This window comes from Crinia signifera, chromosome 3 (genome assembly GCF_055691185.1).
Source record: "Crinia signifera chromosome 3, ASM5569118v1, whole genome shotgun sequence".
Classification (NCBI taxonomy): Eukaryota; Metazoa; Chordata; class Amphibia; order Anura; family Myobatrachidae; genus Crinia; species Crinia signifera.
In genome coordinates this window covers 300,383,402-300,400,048 of record NC_139219.1, presented here as the reverse complement: position 1 = coordinate 300,400,048, position 16,647 = coordinate 300,383,402, and the positions used below count along the sequence as shown (strand labels likewise).

Here is a 16,647-nt window from a genome sequence, read left to right as displayed (position 1 = left end):
GGAAGGTACAGATGTACTGTGCCTCAAAATAAGAAAGTCTAGAAGGCCTGTGCCTGGGAATAGGAAGGTATAGATGTACTGTGCCTGGGAATAGGAAGGTATAAAAGTCTCGAGCCTGGAAACAGGAATCTGATAGGCAGCCCTTACTGAAACAGAGATGCACATACCCCTATTTTACACAGTGTAGTGTTCTTTTATAAAAGGGAATACATCATTTATGAGAAGATAAACTAGAGCATCTCCCAATTTGCTCAGTTAGTATGTATGTAGTGTCTCAGACCCCCATATGCATTTCATAGCTCTACACCTGCTGTTCAATGTCCTCATTCTGTTGAGAATATTTTTTTATAAATCCCCTCAATATAATTGTTAAGTAATAAATGAATAAAGAAAATGTCAAATATACATAAGATTTTTTTTTTTTAAAAGCTGATGTTTTGTTCTGATCCTAATTAGAATGATGTGCCTAATGAGGTCCCCTAAGACTCATATCTCTGAATATATAGCTCGGCCCTACGGCTACATTACAGCTAATTAACACAGGTAGAGGCAGAGTATTACATGGCTACATATAAAAAGGTAAAGATCTCATTTCTTAAGATTCAAATAGAAATAGATTCATATTCATGAAAATCCCATTTCTCAAGTCTGAAAGGATCATACTTCTGTGACTTTCCACATAGAACAGTATACCTGGCTACTGGTATCTATCTATCTATCTATCTCCCCACCCACTCTGCTCTCTCCCTCTAAACACACACACACACGTTCAAAACTGCACCCAATCACTAATTATGGGTACACATTGAAAAGATTCCCACTTCTCCTGCCACGGGAGAACAATATAGTGCATACACACTGACCGATATCATTTACGATATCGGTCAGTGACACCCCCCCCCCCCCCCCCTACCCTCCCCACCCTGTACATACAATACTGTCATATTGAGCTGCATGTACAGTCGACAGGGGGGGTTTAACAGCCCATGGGCGTGCGCATCAATAACGATATTGACCATACACACTGGAAGATATGTATGCGATTATCGTTAACGTTATATCACCCAATGTGCACCCGGCTTAATAACAGTTGGTCCCAACACAGTTTTGCTGCTGGCTTCCAGGACAGGACTAGTTCTGCCTATGGGTGTGGGATTTAATCTGGATATTGTTCCTTTGGAGCATTTAAACTGGGACTTTCTGTGTGGAGGTTTGCACTTCAATTCTTCAACATTTTCTTTTTTTGTTTCTTTTCTTATTATATTATTTAAAGTATAAATGCTGCTTATATATGAGGAAACCTTTGTAAATAATACCTGTATAACAAAGTTCTGATATCATTGCTTAGAACCAGCTTGTTTTACAGCCCGCAGCAAAAGAAAAAAAAAAAGTAAATTACCGTGTGCAAATCGGTCGATAATTTCTCAATGGAGGGTTTGAGGCTTTCGACAGCTTTCAGTCCGTCTTGGAAAAAGCTGGAAGGAAAATAGCGAGCAGAGGTCAGAAGCGGCACAGATGACAGTAGCTGGAACACATCAATGTAAAATACGTAGCAAGCAGATTTAAACACTAACATAAATTGTTCTGAAAGCAATTATACAGCTGTGGCTTCATAACCCATGTACCAATACCGCCACAGCACTCTGAATGTCACTCCTGAATCAAAGGAACACATGTACTGGGATGAATTTAAGGTTAATCTAACATAACAGTTTTCATCAGGCTAAAGATATAGCCATGATCCACACTCTGCATAACGTATATGTCCGTGGAATTGTCTCCCAGCAGGTCAGGTGGGAACTTACACAATAAAATAACTCTTGTAGCGAATGCCTTAATGCGGATTGTGAAGAAAAATGAATAAAACCAGATTTACCATGTGTAGCACAACCATGAGTGTACTTGTACTGCACAAGCCTACCTGCAGAAGGCCTACCTGCAGGCAGCGGTCTCACTAGTGCCCGTGTGTGGGCAGCGTCTGATGTCATCAGACGCTGACCACACACGGACACTAGTGAGACCGCTGCCTACCCGGGACCCACCGCTGACAGTCAAGTGGGTTACAGAACACCCATTAATTCAATTTATATAATTATATATCTTTGGGGCATCATTATATTCACTTACCCCTATTTGTGCAATATTAATTGCCCGTGCGGTCAGGTGGATAGCTAGTCAGTATCCACTTATAGCTATTTAGCAACATTGTATACTCACTCTCATTAGTGGACAACTGACCTTTTCACATTATATTAAAGCCTTCTGGGATACATTATGATGGGGTCAGACTGAAGTTAGGATATATTATCCTTTTAAAATCAGATTTTTGTGTCTTATGTTTATCATTTGTGTGTCATACTTCGCTACTATTTTAAAATTATTCAATAAAAGTTACATTGCATCACACAGCGACATACTTTATTTCCTTTGCTACAATGTCAATTTGTGTCCAGTGGTAGCTCAACCTCTCTTTTTTCCACACGTAATAAAAAAGGAATAACATATACGAGGGTATTATTGTATCAATACATTCTTATGTATTCCTGTGCGACTGTTTTAATCTCCCCCCAACTGTGTCTACCTGCAGAACAGTATCCACTTCTAACATGCAGCAACATTCCAAGAGGGTGGCCACAGAGACTTACTAAGCTCAAACAATGAAACGCTCTATTTAAGTAGTAACAAGTCATATACGTGAATGGGATTAATTATTGTGGTACTTGTGTATTATCACGGCGCCCATCGCATTGCATACCATAAGGCCTAATATGGATTGCGATGAGATGAGATGCGATGGGACCCGATCTTATACAATTTAAAATTGTATACCATTGTATATGCATACAATGAGATGAGATGAGATACGAATTTAAATTGTATCAGCACACTAATGGTTGCTTTCAATGTTAATTGGCCCCTATATAAGATTTTTAATAGTATAAGCACCCTAATGGGTGCTTACAATGTTAAATGCACCCCCATGCCACCCCCACTATCAATGCCAACCCGAAGCGTGGAGAGCGGCGCCGGTACGCGTCATCCGACCTTTGCATACCCTCACTATCCATGTCGGCGTTGAGTCGATTTTATATAGTGTGGCGAGCCCCGCGAGGGGACGCGTAATACATGTAAAGTAAAATGCGGCCCCTAGCGTGGCTCGCCACACTATATATATATATATATATATATAGTGTTTTCTCTCAAGTTTCCAACTGCCTCGCTGCCATCTCTACCTGGATGTCTGAACGATTTCTGAAGCTGAATATGGACAAAACCGAACTTATTATCTTTCCCCCACCCAGAGCTATGCCCCCTACTAATATCTCTATCACTGTTAACAACACCATCATCTCCCCTGTTCCCCAACTCCGCTGCCTGGGTGTCACACTTGACTCCTCCCTCTCCTTTGCATCCCACATCCAAGCCCTGGCCCATTCTTGCCGGTTCCAGTTACGCAACATTGCTCGCATCAGGCCCTTTCTCTCACAGAGTGCAACTAAGCTGATCATCCACTCATTAGTCATCTCACGGCTTGACTACTGTAATGCTCTTCTCACTGGCCTCGCTCAATCCCAACTAGCTCCTCTCCAATCTGTCCTCAATGCTGCAGCCAGGCTTATCTTCCTCTCCCGCCGCTCTAACTCTGCTACTCCCCTTCAACAAAATCTGCACTGGCTTCCATTCCCCTACAGAATCCTCTTCAAACACCTCACACTCACATACAGGGCCATCTCTAATTCCATTGCTCCATATATCTCTAACCTCATCTCCATTCATACACCCTCCCGCCCTCTACGGTCAGCTGACGACTGTCGTCTCTCCTCCACCCTGATCACTGCTTCCCATGCTAGAGTACAGGACTTTGCCCGTGCTGCACCCCTTCAGTGGAACGCACTCCCTCGCTCCATTAGACTCTCCCCGACCTTGCAAAGCTTCAAACGGGCACTGAAAACTCACCTATTCATCAAAGCGTACCCTTCCACTGCATAAACCAGCTGGTTCTCCGACCCCTTGCCTGTTTCCTGTTTACATCCTGCTATCTAACCACCACCCCCTCGCTTGCACCTCTTGTAATCTGTCTGTCTCCCCTTCCTACTAGATTGTAAGCTCCTCCGAGTAGGGCCCTCTTCCCTCCTGTTGTCAAAGCCCACTTCTCTTCACATTTCACTCACAGCTCTCCTTTACTCCAACACTCAGTGACCATCTTCATACTCATCTCCATCATTGGCCTCAAGCCTCTAGTTGTATGTTGATTGGGTCCTCACTACTTACATTTAAGCTGTAATGTGTATTGAACTGTGGTTCTCTTTATTTGTACTGTATTTTTGTTATTTATTCAATGTTATGCCAAGTTTTTGTCTCCCTGTATTGTTCCTTTGTACGGCGCTGCGAAACACTTGTGGCGCCTTATAAATAAAATTATAATAATAATAATAATATAATCAACTCCACGCCGACATGGATAGTGGGGGTATGAAAAGGTCGGAGGACGCGTACCGCCACCCCTCGCGGGCTCGCTGCGCTCGACGCGCTTCGGGTTGGCATTGATAGTTCACTACACAGTCAGGATGCCAATCCCGGAATTTGGGATTGAAAAATGCCCAATCCTGGAATTGGCTTCCCTAACTGCAGCCTATACTCAAGTCAGTACACAGTATTAAAAAAAAATGGGTGGGTGGGAGCCAGGCCAGGAAACAATGCTGTGCTTCTTGAGGCGTGGCCAAGAGCTGGGATGTGGGCGGAGCGGCTGTTCAGCCTTCGGCAGTGCGGCTGTTGGGACATCTGGAACAGCCAGGCAGTGTCTGAGTGAGTACTTAGATGCTGCCTGGCATTAGACTGCGCATGCACGGTCTAATCCCGAAATTCCAGGATTGGAAACTCCAATTCCAGAAATGAAATCCCACTGTTTTTGGGGCCAAATCCCAGGATCCCGCCGATCCTGATCTCGGGATTGGCCATCCTTATTGTATTATTATTTCACATTCAAAAGTAACACTGCTCCGGAATGCTGCAGATTTTTATCTAGTTAAAAGGGAATGTAGATACAAATGCAGCTATTGACTTCAGAGTTAAGTGTTGCCCCTTGTTTCTTGATGCACATGGAAGCAATTTACGGCAATGTGCAAACTCATGGAAACAGGCTATGTCATGTCATCATAATGAGCGACTGCAGAACTGAAGTGAGCACTGAGGCTTGTTAATTACATTTGTTACACTGACCACTGAGTCATCCAACTGTGCGGAGGACCAAACGGCATAGATCGGGTCTAATTGCAATGACCAAGTATGAGTGGAATGTAACAGACATTAGCTGCACAATGTCCTGATATTTAAAGGTCAATCTGTGACCTCATGCATTGGCTGTCTAGGGTCACTGATCAACCAGATTGCTCATCTTGCTAGATCATATACAATCAGATTAGTTAGGTCATATCCAATCACATTGGCTATACATTGCATAATGGTTGGTCAGTTTGCTTAACCAAAATCTTGGTGGGCAGGTTTTTACAAATACTGGGTTATCTTAATTCTATAATGAAACAACAATAGGACATAAGGAACTTGATTTAACCTTTGCAGCAGCAAAGGAATAGCCTCCTATACCCCTTTCACATTGCACCTCAAACCCAGGTTACTTCTTGGGTAGACCAACCCTGCAATTGGACCCCGGTTATAAGAAGGGTTAAACCTGGATGCCCTGTATATAATTGTCAAACCAGGTTTAGGGGGGTATTCAATCCGGGATTACCCTGGGAATCTTAGGCCGTTTTCGTTTGTTCCGCCTGTAACTCGACAGTCGGAATTCACCGTTCCAGCTGTCGAGTGTCAGAAAGTCCTGAAATCGGCGAAAACATCTGAGAATTGTTAAAATTCGACAATCCACGGCTGTTTCTGATGAAAACAGATCAGACTTTATAAAAAGTTGGATCTGACACCCTTTAATGATGTCATTAACAGCAGCATTGACTAGGTGAGTGCCAATATTTACCCTGTCGGGAAATATCAGCACAGATTGAATACCCCTTTCACACTGCACAAATAACCAGGGTCTGTCCTGGGTCTCTGTGCGGTGTGAAAGCACCAAAAGGAAAAACCTGGGTCCAGCAACCGGGCATTTCGACCCGGATTAAAAGAAGGGTTTTACCCAGGTCGGACCCAGTTTGCTGGGCAGTGTAAATGGATAATCCGGGTCGAGCAACCTGGGTCCCGTTTACACTATAAGGCAGCATCAGCTTCGAGTACTGCCTCCTGCCCCACCCTCGTGTGACATCAGCAACCCAGCAATTGCCAGGTTGCTGAGGGGAGCTTCACCTTGCAAATTCCGGGTCGCTAACTGGACGGACTCCTGTCCAAATACCAAGTGTGACCTGGCATTTGCAATGTGAAAGGGGTACATATGTAAGAGTGCCGGACTTGGGATCAAATTCCTGGGTCCCACCCAACATAGCGAAGTGAAAGCAGTATTATACCCCTTTACCACTAGCAAAAATAACCCGGGTCGATGCGCTGCGACGTGCATCGACCTACGTTTTTTGCTAGTGGAAATGCACTCCAACCCGGGTAGTTACCTGGGTTGGACCAGGGATACTCCCGGGTCCAGGGGCAGTGGAAACGGGTAACGCCGGTCTCGCATCTGTTCACTGCAATACAGAGGTCGCTGCGGAGAGATGTTCTCATCTCCCAGTGACGACCCGGCCCCGTCTCCCAATTACGTCACCCACCTGACTTTATGCCGGGTCGGGGCACCAGTGGGAAAGGGTTTGCAAGCCGGGTACAAAAATCCCGGGTGCAACTCGGCTTGCAAGTGGAAAAGGGGTATTAGAGGTGGTAAAGGCTTGACAGTAAAGCAATTGGGATAAGCATAAGAACAGCGCCTTACATGGCTATTACAAGGCTAAGGAACAAATAGGTTTGTAAGACAAAAGGATAAAAGGGTCAGAGTAGATGGGCAAGGAGGATCTTATCTTCTGTCAAATTCTATGTTTGTAATACAGCGGTGGCTGCTGCCAGCTGCTAAAGAGTTAAAGAAACAGCCCAGGGCACAATAAGAGGCAGCTAGCGCGCACCATGGATACAGCTGCTAGATTCCTGGCACTCTGCTCTAGCCTATGGTGACTGTAATGCAGTTGTACACAGCCACTCGTTCCAAAACAAAAATCATTTGACAAATTAGTTTTCTCTACTGATTCCTTTGGCAGCGCCTGGCTGTAAATCAGAGATACGATAATCAGATTATCAGATCCATTTATGCGATTAGATTTTCAGTTTGGAACTGCTGCAGCAGAATTGAATTTGCTAAAAGCCGATTCGATCAGGTAGGAGGAGAGATAAAGTCTGATCAGTTTACGAGCAAACAATAAAATGTAGAGGAAAAGCTGAAAACGTGCCGGACATTAAAAGAAAATGTATCAGAACACCGAACAGACTGGATAACAAGTTCTGATTAATTACCATCAGCAATTAAGCAGGCGAGACGATTACAGAGTGCCACTGAAGTCATGTCTATATAACAGCAAGATTAACGCATACCCGGAATCACCAAAACTGGGTATATACTATTAAAAAGTGGATTGGTAGCTTCCTGATACTCAGCACAATCCTTCCATTAGAGTAAAGAATACAGGGAAGCTGTTTGTCCTTTCTATCTCCATTCTTTATTGTCAATTCAGGATGCAACATGTCACGTTTATGTTCCGCCAAACTGGTTGTATACATGACACTGATTCTTATTGTCTGTACGTTTCAATATGTCATAACAATGTGTAATGTCTTGAAATTCTTTGAAAAATTTAAATAAAGAATATATATTAAAAAAAAAAGTGGATTGGTTGTGGGTAGGGATGCAAATCCCCGGGCATTTTTTCAATCCCGGGAATCAGGATTGAAGAATGCTCAATCCCGGGATTCCCGGCATCCCAGGATTGGCATGCCTAAAAGAAAATTGCCCCTATGCCCCCTACACTGACTGACTTTTGGGGAGGTGGCAGCGGTGCGGAGACAGGCGGCGGGTATGACGTGGGTGGCCTGGTTGGCGAGCAGGTTCTGGGGCCACACACTTTTGGGGAGCGGGGGAAGCAGGCGGCTTCGGCGAGGAGGCAGGCGGCTGGAGGAGGCCCGGCGGCGAGCAGGTTCCGACGCTGGGGGCATAGTGCTACCGCCTGCGCAGCGTGACCTAATCACGCTGCGCAGGCCACACGCCGGGTCGGGGACAGCCGGGCAGCGTCTGAGCGAGTGCTCAGACTCTGCCTTGCATTAGTCCCGAAATCCCGGGATTAGATACTCCAATCCCGGGATTGAAATCCCGGACATTTTGGGGCCAAATCCCAGGATCCTGACGATCCAGGGATTGGCCACCCTAGTTGTGGGTTGTGGCCTAACTCAGGTTGGCATTAGATATAAACAAGGGGCGAGTAAGACAGAGGCGGCAGACAATTTAATTAAATAGTTGTCTTTTTAAGACAAGTTCCAATTTGTTTAGCAGCATTACTATCTATGGGGTGTTATTGTGCATTTACACTGTGTAATATTGTGTAATAATAGCCTTGCAGCCATACTGAATCTCGGGGCATTTAATTAGGGAGGACTTTGACAAATCTGCACTAATACGCTGGAGTCAGACGCCGCTGTCATTATCCTTCACTCAAAGTGTGATTTGGTGGATTAAACATAGTAATTACAAGCCATGGCGAAGGCCTATTGTGTATAAAACTGTTGGGAACTCCAATGCATGTTCTGTAATTAAGAACACAGGTGGCTGTGAACCTTATATTAATCATTATAGATGTAGTCTCTCCACCTCGTGTGCATACAGAAAGGTTCCCTCTGGTATTATCCTCCCTGCTGGAGCTATAGTACATAGTGACTGGGAAATAGCAGGATTGTGAATGATGGCATGCTATACAGAGACAGGGAAATTGTTCTCAAGCTTTGGAGGAACTACAGGGACCAGCGTGTATGACAGACAAGGGCAAGCTCAAGGATTGAAGAGGCCAAAGCTATAACTAGTCTAAAGCTGGCCATACACTAGTGCGATTTGGGCACTTTTCATCTGAATTCCAACAGATTGGGACAAGAAAATTGGATAAAAAAAAAAATTGTCAAATCGACGATTCCGTTCCCGTGCGCATCGATTCAGAGTTGGAGTTTGGACGTGCTGTGCGTAAGATCTGTTGGACCGGACAGCCTTTGGCAGCAGTCAATGGAATTGCATACAATATACTGTATGCAAAAGGACTGCATATGATATATCGTATGTAATCCAGCCGACAGGGAGCTGCCAAGTCACTTGCCGGGGTATTGCATGCGATTCTTGCACTGGCTTCACTGTGACTGGCAGTGACTTCCTATTGGAAGTCTGACCTGCCTGTCATTCAAGGCATCCCATCGGGAGGTTTTCCCTCACTCCGGGATGCCTCTCTCTGCGCAAATGCCACGGCAGCCCCCAAAACGGTTTACGTGCATGCGCAATACCGCAGACCATACTGTGCATGGGCCGGACCCGGGAACCCGATCAAGCCTTTGCAGCAGCCCCCGGAGGCTTGGGAAAAGCGCATGCGCAGTATACATGAAGTTACTGCGCATGCGCTGGCCCCGTACAGGGGACAGGGGTGTGCGGAGATCGGTGGCAGTGGCCGGGGATGGCAGCAGAGGGGCCCACATTGCGGCAGCCACCCTCCTCCATAATGGAAGATCACTGCTCGTTTCCTTCACACAGCAGGATGGTAGATTATTGAGGGATGTCACTGAAGTCTATGGGCTGGAGAAGGTAGAATCATGAGGGACGGAAGTCTATAGGTGGCCATACATCAGAAAGACCTGTCTTACATTCATGATTGTGTCCAACTTTTCCTTCAACTCCCCGGCAGTCCTTGTTGGTTTTTGGACACACAATGTACTTACAATCCGTCATACAATCAGTCATACAATCCAGCTGCTGCATACGACTGGTCATCTCACAAATCGATTGTATGCACTTATACTGCCTGAAAACTGCCAATCAAATGATGCCAATTGTATGACCAGTCAAACAACCGATTGCACGTGCTTAAAAGCGCATGCAATTGGCTTCCAATCCCAACTGATTAACTGATGCAACACGTCTGACCAGAGGACCAATCCCCCCACCAGCACACAATCTGCAAACAATCCATCATACAACAAGATGAGATTGGGTACAATATCGTTCTGGTGTATTGGGGGCCTTAAGGGTTGGAGAAGCAAAAACATGGGGGGCGTAACCATACTCTTTGGGTAAATTTACTAAGATGGGAGTTCTACGGAAGATGGGATGTTGCCCATAGCAACCAATCAAATTCAACTTCTTATGTATTTAGCACCTTCTAGAAGATAATAGAATCTGATTGTTTGTCCATAGCAGCATTCCGTCTTCATCAGAACTTCGTGCCCTGCCACCTGCCTTCTGTAGCTGGTATTGTGGCGGGTCCTCACATCATACATGGAAATAGATACTGTACTGTATATACACATGTCGCTCTTGTGGTCAGCATTGCCAGTTCAATCATTCATTGATGTTATCCCCCAGAGGAAGCAATGGAGAAATTGAAAGTTCTCTCTAAACATAAATAGAACATTATTCATTAAGTCTGTTAAAATCAAAAATCTAAAAATAAAAAGCACAGGCAAGGGGAGCTTTGTTTTTGCTTTTATGTGCTAAATTCTGGCAGGTTGTTTTTTCAGCCCCGTGATTGCTCTAATGCGGTGTCTCCAGGTGATCGATGGTCTTAGTTTTGGGAGAGCGAGAACTTACTCCAAGGTACACAAAGCTTGGATTCCTTTAGCACATTAGTCATCCCACATATATGGCCAAAACTCTCATTCTTATCTTACATGTTTTTGTTGCCAAAAGCTGAAATTACATTTTTAAAATTTTTAGATCATTGTAGTATTAGACTAATTAGGGTGCATACACACTGTACAATTTTTTTGACCAATTTGGTTGAAAGACATTTCCAGTGAACCCAGTGTCCTGGACTAAAGATGTTGACGAAAGATATTGACGACAGACGAAAGAAGAAAGATCTAGCTACAGTTTATAGGCTCTTTTTGAAAGATATTCAAATTGAGCTGCATGCACAGTTGACGAACAATCTTGATGAACAACTGGCGGGTATGCGCATCATCATTCATCGTTTGTTTGTTGACAATATCTTTTGTCAACATCTTCCGTCCAGGACACTGGGTTCAATGGAAATGTCTTTCAACCAAATTGGTCAAAAAAATTGTACAGTGTGTATGCACCTTTAGATTAGAGGCTACTCCCGAGTACAGTTGTTGAGGAGTCTTTAGTACAGCTCTACTATACTATTCACTATCAATACTATATATGACAGTCTATGGGGTATATTCAATTAATGTCGAAACTGCCGTCTTGCCGAAAAGATGGCAGTTTTCGACATGAATAGGTCAGAAAGGGTTCCGATCTGATCAATGCTAGCTGGGTTTTTTTCCGGCAGGTCGGAAAATCAGGTAGATGGACGGAAAAGCCGCTAATCCATCCGCTGTTGACGGAAACACAGGCAAAACCGAAAGTTTTTGGCCATGTTTCCGGCAATCTCAATCCAACATTAAAAGATGTGGCAGATAAGGCAGGGAGGACCGCGCCGGGTGAGCAGCAGCAGCAGTTTACACGGCACCAGCCTCCCGACGCCTCCTTTACTCACCCATGAAGCCGCCGGGTTAGGTGAGAGCAGCTCACCCGGCCCCGTCCCGGCTCCCGCTGCCTTCCTCATCCAATCCCCACGCCGGCTAGGTGAGCATCCGGATTTGGCCACTGCATTGAATAATGGATGACTATCCATTTCTTCAAAAGAATTTTGGAATGGATCGCGCATCCATTGAATATATAGCTGCTGGCTCATTGTTTGTCAGAACGCTGGGGCCACACTAGCAAGACTATAATCCCAAGGGAAGATGAGACATAGGAGGATATTCTGGTTGACACGCAGCGCTGCGTGTCATTTAAAGCCCGCCCACCGCTCCCACATGGCCCCGCACCCCTTCACAGGGCGAATTCGCCCGCATGGCTACAAATGGAGGTTTTGCAGATACATCCATTCTCAGCCTACAGGGCCAAATACTCTCAGGTGTCTTAGCTTTGCGTGTGTCCTGGAGGGGAACATGGCGGTCAGCTGGCATCTGGTGATGTCAGCTGCCCGCCCCCAGTACTTGCGCCATTGGGTCATTACCATAGGAACACACATGGGTGAGACTACCCGCCGCTGCCCCACGCCCGCACTGCTGGGTGCAGGCGTCCTGGGAACACTCTGTTCGCCGTGGTCGCTCGCATGGAGTGGAGGCAATTCATCTATCAATTTATTTACACAAACTAAATTTGCATACATTGTGGCTATTTAAATAGTTATCTTTGTCATAAAGCCAATACATAATACTAATACAAGTGAATACAATAATTCCTGCTGTAATACTTGCGATGAAGCCATATGTATCATAGACTGAAGTTACCATTAATGCAAACGGGAAATAACTGTACTATTATTAAAGCTGCGACCTTCAGCGCTGAACCAATAGCCTAGAACAGTGGGGCGCTCATCCCTGCATGTTCCCAAACTAAACAAAGAATTTAATGTAACTTTTTTCACAAGAAAAGATCACAAAACGTCTCCGCAACCCCCCCTTACCCTGAGATTCTCATGGCTGCCTGGCCCATAAGATGGTTAAATGATCATTATCGCTCTATAGAACGCCAAACCACATGCTGGCTGACCCCAGACAGTAGCAGGGAGATAGGAAGAGAAATGTCTGTTTCCTTATCCTTTGATCCTCTCCATACAACATAATAAAGCTATCTTTAAAATAGGTTTGGCATATGTTCTTCATACTGTGCGTATTTTGCTTTTAATCAGGATAGCGGATCTGTAGACTTTGCAGTAGTAGGCTTTCATTTATCACTAAACACGATGTGTAGCAAACACCACCACCTCTCTTTGGCCCTTATTCTGATCGGTGCGGCCCGATCAGAATATGCGGCCAGGACCGTGCAGGCGAATCCCCGCCTTCCATACGGATCGCCACCTCCGTCCGTACGCGGATATGTGGCGGTCCACATGAAAGTGGACGGGGATACGCCTCCTCCATCTTAGGAGCAGCCCCTGCATTCGATGGTCGCCGAACATCGAATGCAGGGCCGCACGCTCCACCAGGTCCCGCCACCCAAGACCACACGGACACTTGTCCGTGTGAAATCATGTATGGGGGCGGGCAGCTGACATCCGGCGATGTCAGATGCCTGCCCCCTACACACGCGTCACGGCTTCATTACCATGCATACGCCCCGCGTTTGCATGGGAACGCCCATGAAACGCGGGGCGTATGCGTAGGGTAATGAGGCTAAGTAGCCCCTCACGCCCCTCTACGTCCCCTGTGCGGCGTGTAAAGAATCCGTGCGGCGAAATCGCCTGCACATGCGCAGAGTGACCTCTGCACATGCGCAGACGATAACCATCGGCGGGACGACCGCATGCGGAGAAATCCGCACCGATCAGAATAAGGCCCTTTGTATGGTCACATGTGTCTCATTGTAAGTGCACGATATACCATTGCTTTTTTATGAAAAATCCTGGCCTGTACAATGAAGTGTATTTATATACTGAGACCGCCCGTAGGAACCTTATTCCCTCATTATTGGGTCTAAACTACAGAAGATTTAGATTTATTTTCTGTCTTGTTGCAGTTTTCGGTCAGTCCGGCCTTGTATGATCCAGCCGATAGGTGCCCAAATAAGAGTCTTAGGGGGGTATTAAATCTTAAGTCACGGCTGTCGAGCTGTGTCGTCACAGCCGTGACCCTGTCTGATACTCTGTCTGCTCGACCGAGAATTTGCAGGCGGGATTTAATGTCCCGTCTGCATCGGGATGAGAAGGGGGCGTGGCCACGAGCTGCGGATGGGAAGAGGCGATTTGCAGCCGGGAGCTGGTCAATTCCCGGCAGTCCTCAGCAGAACGAGCACAACTGCTTGTGAACTCGGGTCCGTTCTGCCGAGATCCCCTGTTCAACTCTTGTGGGAGAAGACAGATTGAGATTGAGGGGCAGATTTATTAAGGTGAAGTGATAATGTAGCTGGTACTTTATCACCGGCGACTCAGCTCTCAACTGTGTAGTTATAGGTTTGGTTTGAAAAATGACAGGTAGAAGCTGATTGGCCGGTGATAAAGTACCAGACATGTTATCACTTCACAAAGCTTAATAAATCTGCCCCTGAATACCCCCCTTAAGCTGGCCAGACACTAGAACGTCCAGGTCGTAAGAGTGGTCGAACTAGCGATCGTATGTGCATTAAAAGCACATACGATCTGCGTACGACCACAAGCAAAGCCAATGGAACATACATGCAGCATGCATGATCTGAGGATTGACCTCTCGACCCGAGGGAACGGGAACATCAATATTCCTCACAATGTGCACACTATCAATTGCACGACCTGTCAGAATTGTGCATTCGGGCCTGAGATTATTCTAGTGTATACAATCTAGTGTATATTCTAGTGTAGGCCAACTTTAGCCTAATTGGCTACATTCATGGCAGCTGGTCATCTTGTGTCTGCATTATCCAACATTCATATAATGATCTTATCGGGTAATTATCTTTTATTGGGATAGTGTTACTGACCTAGGTTTGAAAAGCACCTTTTGTTGGTGGGGAGAGGTGTGTTGGGAGGGGCAGTGAAATCAGGATGGACACTTGTTTACGTAGGCTGATATATTCAGTTTAGTTTGGGACGTCAGTCCTTTAGGACGTTAGGGGTCTAGTGTCTGAAGGGTCTAGTTATAAAGTGTTAGCTATTTATTAAAAGCAGCGTTATACCGGCGTTCAACCGAAGGAAACCAGAAGGCAAACAACAAACCAACATTACTTCTGAAGGACTGCATTACACCCAGAGGCCGGTAAGCCGCCCCCCAGCAGGCCGCACCAGCTCCGGCCGAACTCTGCAGCGGCCGCACCCACCCCCCACCACCCACGCTGGCTCTCCCTACAGGATGATGGCCTGTTGAGCCCTTCAAGATGGCGTCACAAATGGCTGCCTAGGAACTGTGCACTCAGCCATATGTAACCCCATATCTCCTGTGTGATAATTGTACTGTCTCTGCTGTAACTGCGTTGTCTTTGCTCATACTGTTACCTACCTGGCTGCTGCAATGACCACTGGCGCAGCTGATGGCTGCCTAGGTGCTGTGCAGCTTGGCCGGTATACATTACCTGTGTGATAACTGTACTGTCTCTGCTTATATTGGTATCTGTCTGGCTGCTGCAATGACCAATGGCGCTGTTGATGGCAGCCTAGGCACTGTGCTGCTTGGCAGGTATGTATTCCCTGCATCTATATTTTCCAGGGTACTTTGTAGCCTATACCTATATGTGTTCACATATCTGTCACTGTTTAACTGTACCTAACTGGCTGTTGCACAGCAATCCAAGTCAAATTCCTAGTGTGCACAAGTATACATGGCCAATAAATTTGATTCTGATTCTGATCTGAAACTAGGGTTACTTTTTAGGGTAACAAATGTGGCAGAGTGAACCAGATTGCTAGAGACACTTGGCCGTATTCAGAGGTAAGCGTAAAGCCGGAATTTGCGCAGTTGCCCAATGTTATGTGTCCCACTGTGCATATGCTGCAACGGTCTTGGATGAGGACGCAGTGTGAGTGACAAAAGGTAACTGGGAGTGGGGGTGGCGACATAAAAGCAGTCTTCTCAGACAATGGGTCTCTGTTGCGATGGACAAAGTGTGACAGATGCCCGATGCATCATCTTTGTACGCAAGTGGCAAATCCTAGAAGACAGCAATGCTATAATCTGTTCATCTAACGATAATGAGTTTGATATAAATGAATGGATACACTACTATTGGGGACTAATTCACTGAACTGCACAGGACCGGTACTGCGAATATTCAGATTACCAGGCGCAGTGCCCCCTAATGCTGTTGTTGGGTTGGTGGAAACGCGATGGTAAATGTTCTTGAAAATGGGGGAAATCTGGTAATTCTGCTTCCCATCTTGTTCTTTCCTACTTATTTCACTATTCATATATATAATTTTTTTAACTATTTATTGCCTATTTTGACCTACAGTAAATAAGGTTAAACAAAAGTAAAATAAAAAATGGCCAGTACTGGAGTTTGTGCATATAACAAGATAGTTCGTAAAGTTTAATAGAAACGGATATGATTATGTGCACAAGAAACACCAGGTTATAAATCTTAGCCCAAGACAGCGAGGGCCCAGAACCCCAACGCTGTTCCCGATAAGGTCACTTTGATGGACATATTTTTCAAGCCAATCGCAGCATATTTCTGCAAACACATAATCACAATCTGCTTTTAAAGCGGTTTCTATGCTAATAGATATATTTTATCTGCCCGACAGTTGCCCGTGTTCTATCTTATTACAGATTTACAGTACAAAGCATGTGGAGAAATCACATAACAAAGAAAGGAGCGGCAGATCTGCATGATCTTAGTGTTGGCTGAACATTCTTCAGATGACTGATTTCTTTCAGCTCATAGATTCAAAGGCCTTTTTGAATGACTGGTTAGAGCTTAGAATTTTCTATCAGGTTCACTGACACTGAATGTGTAATACACTGGAGTTTGTGCTCGGTTTGAGT

General features: G+C 45.5%; 1 protein-coding gene across 3 annotated transcripts in view; it reads right to left on the bottom strand.

The window, feature by feature from the left end:
- Positions 1-16,647, bottom strand: part of ASAP2 (ArfGAP with SH3 domain, ankyrin repeat and PH domain 2) — a 136,275-nt gene that overhangs the window by 39,465 nt on the left and 80,163 nt on the right. For all 3 annotated transcript variants that reach the window (XM_083178529.1, XM_083178528.1, XM_083178527.1), the window contains exon 8: positions 1,400-1,475. In XM_083178529.1, the coding sequence (XP_083034655.1) occupies positions 1,400-1,475 (76 nt within the window). The remainder of the gene's footprint in view (positions 1-1,399; positions 1,476-16,647) is intronic.